The following is a 10,546-nucleotide window of genomic DNA, read 5'->3' on the forward strand; positions in this document are numbered from 1 at the left end:
ATACAAACTGTAGCACACAAAAAATCACATTTAATTAAAAAAAACTTTATTATGGTCTTACCTTTACTTATAAGTGCGGGAACAGTGGTGTTCGTGTTGGAGGAGTTGTGAATGAATGAAATATGAAATCCGTGCTGCAGTCTGCAGGTGTACCTATTGTTGTGTCCCTGCAGTCGTTCACTGCTCCTCCGGCGCGAGCATTGTTGTTTTTGCACTTTTTGGCTTCTTGTTAAGTGACTTTTTTTGGGTGGATTCGGTCTTGCACGTGGAGGGTTTGGGTGTGGGCTTTGGTTGGTGTGGCGCTCCCGTCGGGGGGTGCGTTCTGCGGCGGGGGGTGCATAAACCGGCACCAGGAGGCGGGATTATGCGAGCCTCAGCCAGTGCGTCTTCGCAGCAGTTTTTAATGTAACCTTGCTGCTGCCCTCTTGGCCAAGTCTCCCTTGGAAAAGAGATCTTTGATCTCAATGGGATTTTACCTGGTTAAATAAAGGCTAATAATAATTATGATCTTTCAGCACAAGAAATACTTTACACACATGCAGTTGTTGACAAAATACACTGTACATTATATACCTCAGCTAACTAAACTATGGAAATATAATATAGTTCATATAGCAATACGGTCTCACTGCACAGCAGGCCAGCAGTTAGCCGAGTCCGCAATCCATGGTGAGGCACAACTGAGTGACGTGCCTCAACTGGCTGCTGATCACCGCACCGTCTCTTCTCACTATTTGAACGGCAAATGTGAAAATTCAGCGACTTTGAATAAAAAGAATCTAAAACTGGTGAAGTTAAATGGAAAATAACTTTATAGTATAATCACTGAATACATAACAATTTAATAGATTTTTTTTTCTTTTTACATTTTTTTTCTTTCCATGACCGCACATCACTGCAAATTTCATATAATTTTGTCGAGTTGCCGCTGGATTACCCAGCATGCCTTGCAGGTGCTTCGTAAGGACAGTAAAGTTGTCGTGTTTGTTGGCACATAGTCGTTTGCTCGTATCTTAATTTACTCTGTTATGTGTGTTTTTTTGGTTCGTACTGTTCTGTTTCGTGATCGTCAGTGTAAAGTAGAAATATTTGATGGCTCGTTGCGCTCAAATAAAAAAAGCACACCCCTTCAGCAAGCTGTCGTAACTTATCTTTATTTGCCTTGCCGTCACTAACGAGTGGTTGCTACAATAGATGTGCAACGTTGCTGTACGTACGTTTACTATGAAGCCAAATCCGCTTTAAATTAAAAGGAGAAATGTTTAAGGTGCATCTTTAGGTTCCTCAGCTGAGGCGTGGTCCTCTATTTGCTGCTTTGGAAACGCTAATTCATCTACTTGGGTGACATCAGCTGCTTCCTCAGTCTCTTCTGCATCCTTCTGCTCCTCTTCTCCCTTCTCCTCTTTGGGGCTACGGTCGTCCACTTCCTCCTGTGGTCTGCTCATGTCGGCCAACAACATGCTGGTCTCTTTGGCGTCCGTCTCCGAGTTACTTTTGTCCCGGCCGGTCGATTCCATCCAGTGTTCCGACTTGCTGCCCAGCATTTTGATGCGTCTGCTCATCTGGCACACTTTGAAGGCCAGCGTTAGAGTGGACAGCAGCAGAACGGCAGAGAGGAGCAACAGGCCGGCGGTTAGTATCAAGACGGGGAAACACTCCTTCCTGTCAAACATGGCCACGGGTGTGTCGACGCCGGGGCCGCCTGGTTTCAGGTCAGGTGATCGTGACGACACAGGGGTCATCCTGAGCTTTAACTTGGAGTTGAGGTGAGAGGTGGGAGATGTTGGGTGTGGAGAAAAAGTGCTGGTCGGTGGAGTCAAGGAAGACGAGGTTGGGAAAGTGGAGGAGTTGTTTTGAGCTTCACTCAACAAGGCTCTCAGTATCATAACACTGAAGACCAGGGGGAGGATGGCGGGGGTCTTCATGGTTGCTAAGGAAACTGATGAAAAGAACAAGGGAGTACTTAGCTAAGTAGGTCAACGCATGAGCAGACAATAACTCGCTAAGTAAATAAGTAGTCAGTAAATATTTGCAAGTGTAATAAAAGTGTGCTCGTAAACAAACAAATAATATAATATGGGACACATTACTAAGCATGAACTCTACGTAAGCGATTCATACGGCTCAATCCTGGGTGCATCTCGTGTGAGATGAAGTGGGGCGGTGGAATAGAAATTTTGCATTTTCTGCTGAAAATGATGGAATGTACATGGAATGTTAATTCAACACTCTACTGCCCTCTGGCAGCTTAAGTGGATAGTGCACCCCCAACCCCCAATTTGTCACGTTTCATGTGTCAGGTAAACCGCAACGAATGGGGCCATATGAATCCCCTTCCTATACTGTATATAAGAATGAATAACAGCAACGTGATAAGGAGGTATGTGCAGTTTTTGCACAAAACTGAGGCACTACTGCAATTTGTAAGAGATGAAACAAGAAAAAATATATGTAAATACGTAGAGTAAATGACGTGTGAAAGTAACACGTAAATAAGTAAGCCTGGAAGTAATTCACAAAGAACTTAGTAGTCACTCTAAGTGAATACTATTTATGGAAGTAAGTAGATAAATGAATGTTATGAGGAGTTAACATCTGTGTAAGTATAAGTGAATAAATATGAATGTGATTATTAGATAGCATTAAGAAATTATCTGTGTAAGTACAAGTAAATAAATGTGAATGTTATGAGTTAGCGTTTGTGTACCGGTAAGTATACTGTGCATCCGGAAAATAGTCACAGTGCTTCACTTCTCGAACATTATGTTTTGTTACAGCCTTATTCCGAAATGGAATGATTTCATTTTTGTCCTCAAATTTCTCAAGACAATACCACATAATGACAATGTGAAAAAAAACGTTTTTAAATTTTTGCAAACTTATTAAAAATGAAAAACTAGAAAATCATCCGGAAAGTATTTCCGGATGCACTGTAAGTTAATACATGTAAATGTGATTAGCCTAAATAAATCATCTGTGTAAGTATAAGTAAATAAATATGAATGTTATCATTAGTCAGCATTAAGAAACAATATGTGGCTAAAAACTAGTTAATATTTAAAAAAGGTAAGTAAATATATATTAATGTGAGTAAATTACTTGTACTTAAAAATAAACTAACCAGCAAAGCACACTTGTAAGTATACAAGTAAATAAATATGTGTAGAAAAACCTTTTTTTTTTTACTAGTTTGCAAGTACTGCACATACATAAGTCAGCATTTAAGTTGTAAGAAAAAAGCAACAATATAGTAAAGTACTAGATTAGTAAATAAACATGATGTCATGATGAGTTAGCATTAAGAAACAATCTCGGACTAATAAGTGTGTTCAAATTTTAAAAACTAAGTAAATATAACAGCTACTGTGAGTGCAATTACTTGTACTTTGACATAAGTGCAGTTTAAGTACGGTATGTGTAAAAAAACAAATCCTTTCTACTAGTTTGTAAGTACTGTACATACATAAGTCAGCATGTAAATTGTGAGTAAGTAGCAACAAACAAGTAAAGTACTAGAATAGTAAGTATGTAAAAAAGTAAATAAGTAAAAGACACATTTTGTCATTACAGTACTACTTTACTTACACAAATACTAATATGAATCTTGCTTTTTTTCTCTTGACAAAACAATAAAAAGACAATTGTATACTTACGTTGTAGGTGATTTGTTCCTGTAAAAAAAAAGTGTGCAAAGAAGAAGAAGAAAGAAGAAGTGATGTGTGAAGTAGTTTCCGTCACAGTCAAATAACATCAATAGAAGCATTACTTCTTGTTTTTGTGCTATAAATAAGACTTTTTTTTCTTTTTTTTTTACTGAGAACATCTGTGATGCTTACACGCAAAGATAGTACACAAGGATTGGCTTATTTGTACACTTCAATGTAATATTTTATACATGTTTACCCAGCATAGGACTACACAAATACATGAAGTCTTCTGAACAAATACATACTTACTTTTTTGGTCACATTTTTACAGCATAATTTCACCAAAATGAGCCTAAATTAAATGATTTACATCAATATGATGCTGATTAAACTCGGTAATACTGCATTAGTGGTGTAGTAAGTAGTAAATGTGAGAGCAAGTGAAAACAGATGTACTCTATGTTACCGTCTGCCCAGTGATGCAAGGTCCCAACAACCTCAAAGCTACAAGGTGTATGACTGGTGAGGCAAAGTGTCAATGTTTTTTTTTTCAATAACATTGAATTGTTGTGATTTCATGAATTAGTAATCAATGTTTTAAGCGTTCCTTGTGATCTCAAAAAGCACAGCAACAACAAAAAATTGGAAAACAGATACTGTATGATGACTTACTCGATTTTATACTGGACAGACTTCAAAGTAAGCACTGGATGGCAGTAAAAGCACATACTCAGAGCATATTGTCAAATCACTGTGCTGTTTCAATCAATATGACCAATAATATTCACAATTAAGGTTTTTTAAAAAAGTCTTTTTTTTTCTTGCTTGGCTCTCAACGAAGTCGGACGCTTCCCCTCCCTCTCCTTCATTGCTTCTTTGTCCTTGTCTTGTCTTGTCTTAATTTTCTAAGAGCCTCTCTTTTGCATTGTTCTGCAAAATTTAATACATGGAATTGATAAACTGGTCTCACAACTCAATTGAGAAGATCTTCTCGATGAGAAGTATACGTTTGGGGGAACCTGCCTGTCCTGCCGGGGCGTTTGCTGCTGTATACATGAGGAACTCTTGGGAGAAGTGACGAGTCGTGTGCCTGGCGGTTCTTTCCGTCAAAGACATTAAAGATGTCTATCTATATTTGCAACTGTAATAACAGGTCATCTGCTGATTGGATTGAGCGTTACTCTGGTCTATCAACAAATTCGAAAGACGATGGAACCTGTTCAAGCCCACCGTGATGGATGGGTTGGGGAGAGCCGTGGACACTCAATTTGGCGATCTCGGATTTGGAGAAGTTTTCCACTCTACAAGGCGGGATCATGATCAATTTTAGAGCCAGACTGGACAATTAGAGCAGACAAACCATTGGAAAGTGTTTGCTCACCCTAACCAAAACAATCCTTATCTACAATTCGGCTCCCTCTGCGATGGCCTTGGCAGGGTGATGCTGTAAATTCTACAGCGAGACCAGTGCAGCGGAAGACTCTCTGAAAAAAACATCTTCCACCTTCTTCAAAGACACCTGGGATGTAGACTCTGTTCCTCCAGGCTTATAGACAAAACACGCACCCATTGACTACAGTATACATACGCCCAAGACCCCCCCCCTCCACAGACACCTTTGCTGCTTCAACCCCCCGCGGTATGATGACTGACAGAGCAGCTTTGGACCAGATCAATAATCAATCAATAATTAAGCGCATTACTTACATGTGTAGTCTTCTGTCTTGCTTGTTTTCTGCCATCGTTTTTAGCAGGCATAGTGAAATGTTGGAAATTTCTCCTCCCCCTCGATATCCTCGGGAGGCCCCAGAGCTCACTTCATTTAGAGGGATCTGCAGCCCTCACACTCGGCCCTTCCCCATTGCCTGAAGAAGAATTCGGACACCACTCGATGACTGTGACTGGCCAAAATGTGCGGGGAGGCGGCACTGATTTGACAATGTTGCGAGGCCGAGTATAAATCACTGGGATTGGTTGAACTGGTGCAATCGCAGCAATAGCAAATTCTTGGAGGGTCTGATTTGTGGTCTTCTTACTTTTATTTGTGGAAAAAGTTCACATTATTCTTCATCCCCTGCAGAAGCTCTATTACTTTATTATAAAAGTCCTCCTTACTTTCTTTTAGTAGCACTTTTCTTCTCTGTAGAAAGATAGCAGTGACAAGCCAGGTTGCAGTATGACACTAGTCAACACTTTATTGTGTTGAACTGCTATCATGATGATTTTACTCCCATACTTGTTTAGACCATTGACTTCCAGTTGAAAGACGATACAACTGTGATCACCTGTATGCAATTATTATTTGTCTCCCTATTTATACACTACTGGTGGTCACAGGTGCGTACTCATCAGTCCCAGTTTGATATCCTTCACGTTTGCTGTTCCCAGGTATTTTTCACATTCTCTACTAATGCTAATACTAATTTTGCGGTTCCGCCTGGCTGCTGAAGCCGACCCTTTTTCCCTTTTTCTCCCAGGCTGTGCGTTCACTTTTTTCTACTTTTGAGCAATAAAAGACTCCAAACAGCCTTATGCCTTGATCTCCCTTTTTGCATACTGGAACTTTTTTAAGAAAACACCCAACAGAACGCACCTGCCTTCGACATGGGTTCCGCAGAAGACGATCAAGTGGCTAATCACTGCTCACAGCTAGACGCTCACTGAACACGAGCATACCATGAGAAACCTCACAGGAGCGGTGAAGTCACACAAGTTACGGGTTCTCAAGGCTGGGCTCCACCAACACCTTGGTGGGCGAGTTCGAATCCAATCTTGCTTATCTTGATGCTCCGGCTTTGCCCTGGTTAGATTAGGGAACCCAACATACCTCCTCCCGCTCGCTTTGCTGGCGAGTTTGGATTGTGCAATCAGTTTGTGCACCACTATCATCTGGCGTTCAGCCAGCAGCTTTTGACCTACTTGACAGAGGGCGCTAAAGTAGCGTTTGTTGTCAGCCTATTGTCAGGTAGAGCTGCAACATGGACCATGGCTACCTTTTGATAGTCAGCCAGCCAGCCTTACGAGGCTCCCACATGGATTTTAGAAGCCGGGAAGCAGGAAGTCGCCTGATGTCTCTCCGTCAAGAAGCACCTTTGATAGAAGATCACTCTGTGACGTTAAGAATACTCACCATTGAGAGTGGCTGGGGCAAAGTGGCGCTCAGCAGCGCTTTTCGTGCTAGCCTCATTCCCACGAAGGACAATTTCCAGCCAAATATGACACGCGATCCTTGGCAGAGCTGATCACTTTAGTCATCCGGCTAGATGGTGGAATTCGGGAACGGACGATGGAACGCCGCGCTGATGACGGCAACACACGGCGCTACCCATGTTTGAGGCATTGATTGATTGATTGATTGAAGCTTTTATTAGTAGATTGCTCAGTACAGTACATATTCCGTGCAATTGACCACTAAATGGTAACACCCGAATAAGTTTTTCAACTTGTTTAAGTCGGGGTCCACGTAAGCCGGCAAGCCGTGTCACGTCCTCCGCACGGCCGTTGCTATGACAACAGCGCTAGACCCTAACAGGGAAGAAAAGTCTATGCAGCTGGGAGGAAGCCGTCTGATATCAGCAGAGAGAGCACACTGGGCTTGTCTTCAACTCTGCCTCTAATGTGGAGGGGCGGACCACAACGTTGTATAATGTCCTGTCAAGCCAGGAGACCACAAACTCTTCATTTGCAGCCCGGTGTTCCAGGGTCTTTCTTCATCTGATCCACCAGGTGGCAGACTACAAATTAAAGGTACTCTCGCCTGGGCTGGGAAGGTACTGCCTATTGAGGCACTTATTGACTTGGAGCAGAAGATTCATTTATTGATGTTAATCTTGTCAAACAATTATCCATACCTGGTTCCAATATTAATGGTTCCAAAGAGGTTCTTTCCCTGGAGGGGCGTCACATGGTTACCTGTCAAACCCTTGACGTCACACTACATTTAGTAGGCAATTACGAAGAAACTGTACACTTTTTTGTCATTTCCTCCTGCTCTACCTCCTGTGTTGGGTCTTACCTGGCTTAAGAGACATTGCCCCATATTGATTGGTCTAAACCGGCGATCGGTAACTGAAGCTCCTTCTTAAACACTGTTCACACGCTGCTAAACACACACACATACTATTTCTGGTCCTTTCTCCCTCGAAGATATTGATCTGTCTGCCGTTCCACCTGATTATCACGATTTGCGGAAGGTGTAAGCATAAAGCGCTCGAGGATTATACTTTGGAGTCCCTGGCTTCAGGACTCATTTGGCCTTCTTTGTCATGACGCGGAGTCAAACCCACGTTTCCTCTGCAGCTGGAGCTGCAGGCCCCTCTGCTGAGCACAACACGCCCACACAGCAACAAGCCTGCAATCAATCACTGATCAGAGCACCTGGACTTGGCGAGGGGGAACGGCATAAAGACCAGCGGACCCGAGGAACCTTTGCCAGAACGTCGCTAATCTTCCCAGTAAGCATCACGTCTGGCATTCCTTCCCCTGTGCTTTGCTATTTGCGCTCTCCGTGTCTCCCTTGTTCATGTCCCTTGTGTCTTCCGCAGTGACTCCCCTGTCTTCCGTGATCGTACCTTGCCTCTCGACATCCATCCGGATTCCTGACTGCCTTCCTCGATCCACGACCTCCCTGCTCGGACCCAGACCACGCTGCCTCGCTCCTGCCCTCGACCTCTTGCCTGTTCACGAACTGCCTTTTTGCCTTGCCCCTGTGGACTCGATGAAAGATACAACCAACACTCACAGACAACAACCCCTGGTATCATTTACACTATTAATATTACAAATAGTCTACACTCATTCACTTAGAGTAGCATACACACGCCACGTAATCATCAAAGGTTTTAAATAAACCTTGTGAACCGCAGTTGTGCCCTGGTTGCCGCCACCTTCCCTTCTCTGTACATAACATTCTTCTTCCCTCCTTGGTGCAGGGTTTTTTTGCTGACAAGAAGGATAAATCACTTCGACTTTGCATGGATTAAAAATAGGAAATCTCTCCAATTCATAGATTATGTTTTTACACCTATCCACAATTGTTTCCAAACTCGACCTAAGCAACGCTTATCACTTGATTCAAATGAGGGAGGAGGACAAGCCGAAGATGGCTTTCAACACAACCTTAGGAAATTTCAAATGTACCGTGATGCCATTTGGCCTCTCCAATGTGCCTGCGGTGTTCCAGAACCTCATTAATGATGCGCTTTGGGACATGTTGGGGTTTTTTTTTTGCTTAGCTGGACAATATTGTGATTTTTTTCATCATCAGTAGCAGACCATAAACAGCACGTGCGAACATACTTGCCAACCTTGAGACCTCCGAATTTGGGAGATTGGGGGTTTGAGGTGGGCGGGGTTGGGGGGCGGGGTTTGGTGGTAGCGGGGGTGTATATTGTAGCGTCCTGGAAGAGTTAGTGCTGCAAGATGTTCTGGGTATTTGTTCTGTTGTGTTTATGTTGTGTTACAGTGCAGATGTTCTCTTGAAATGTGTTTATCATTCTTGTTTGGTGTGGGTTCACAGTGTGGCGCATATTAGTGTTAAAGTTGTTTATACAGCCACCCTCAGTGTGACCTGTATGGCTGTTGATCAAGTATGCATGCATTCACGTGTGTGTGTGTAAAAAACGCTTATATTATGCCACTGGGCCGGCACGCTGTTTGTATGTAGGAAAAGCAGACCTGACGACAGGTTGTAGAAGACGTTAAAGGCAGTGCCTTTAAGGCACGCCCCCAAAATTGATACATCGGGAGAAATTCGGGAGAACGGTTGCCCTGGGAGATTTTAGGGAGGGGCACTGAAATTCGGGAGTCTCCCGTGAAAATCGGGAGGGTTGGCAAGTATGCGTGCGAATGGTACTCCAAAGGCTACTCGAAAACAGCCTTTTTGTCGAGGCCGAGAAGAGCCTTTTTCTCACCTGTTTGGTTTTCTTTCTCGGATTTAATGTGAAGAAGTGGCAAGTGAGAGCTAACCTGGCCAAGATTCAGGCCATGGTGGATTGGCCCACCCCGGAGTCCCGCAAACATTTCTTGAGGTTTCTGGGCTTTGCAAATTCCTATAGGCATTTTATTCGCATTTTCAGCTGAGTCTCAGATCCCCTTACCAGGCTGACCTCGCAGAAGGTCCAATTTGTGTGGAATATGAAGGCAGAGGTGGAGTTTAGGAAACTCAAATACTGTTCTCGCTCACCCAGACCTTACTTGTCAGTTTATCGTCGAGGGTGACACTTGCAACTCGGGCAGAGGGTCCATACTCTCGCAACGCTCCAAAATTGACCAAAAACTGCGCCCCTGTGCATTCTCTTCTCGGCAGCTCACCCCCGTGCAGAGGAACCATGACATTGGGAACAGAGAACTGCTGGTGTTGGTTTTGGCAATTCAAGAATGGAGACACTGGCTGGAAGGATCTACCCACCTCTTCATTGTTTTCACAGGTCATAAGACCCTTACATACCTCAGATCAGCCAAGAGACTTAATTCCCGTCAGGCGCGATGGTCATTATTCCTTACAAGCATAATGACCATTATTTTTGTAATACATTGGTTCCCGCAATGGCTAACTTGATGCTTTATCCAGGCTCCATTCATGCCCATCTGAAGGCCCCAAGACTGGAGCTATTCTTCCAAAGTCAGATTGTCAGCAGTCTCCAGTGGAAGAATGGGCCACCCAGGCACTCAAGAACTTGAACACTCCGGCCGACTGCCCTTTAAGTTATCCCTGAACTCCGCTCCGAGATGCTGTGCTGGGGCCACAACTCCAAGGTGGCCTGCCATCCAGGACTCAACCGCACACTGTTCCTCATCAAACAACGCTATTGGTGGCCCTCCATCGGGATTGACACAAAGGAGTTTATGGAATCCTGCGCAGTGTGCGCACCAAATAAAGCTATCTACCAAGCACCATC

General features: G+C 43.5%; 1 protein-coding gene across 1 annotated transcript; it reads right to left on the bottom strand.

Annotated features, from left to right (window-relative positions):
- Positions 1-1,138: 1,138 nt before the first annotated feature.
- Positions 1,139-5,529, bottom strand: LOC133607109 (uncharacterized). Its single transcript, XM_061961567.2, has 3 exons — positions 5,355-5,529; positions 3,654-3,671; positions 1,139-1,939 (listed from the first exon to the last, which is right to left on the bottom strand). Exon 3 carries the CDS (start codon positions 1,923-1,925, stop codon positions 1,263-1,265), a length of 663 nt encoding a protein of 220 aa, XP_061817551.1. The 5' UTR covers positions 1,926-1,939; positions 3,654-3,671; positions 5,355-5,529; the 3' UTR covers positions 1,139-1,262.
- Between the last annotated feature and the right edge of the window lie 5,017 nt (positions 5,530-10,546).

This window comes from Nerophis lumbriciformis, linkage group LG09 (genome assembly GCF_033978685.3).
Source record: "Nerophis lumbriciformis linkage group LG09, RoL_Nlum_v2.1, whole genome shotgun sequence".
Classification (NCBI taxonomy): domain Eukaryota; kingdom Metazoa; phylum Chordata; class Actinopteri; order Syngnathiformes; family Syngnathidae; genus Nerophis; species Nerophis lumbriciformis.

What these genes read in the sequence shown, in the direction of transcription:
- LOC133607109 (XM_061961567.2), bottom strand. Translation starts at nt 1,925, where the DNA reads ATGAAGACCCCCGCCATCCTCCCCCTGGTCTTCAGTGTTATGATACTG.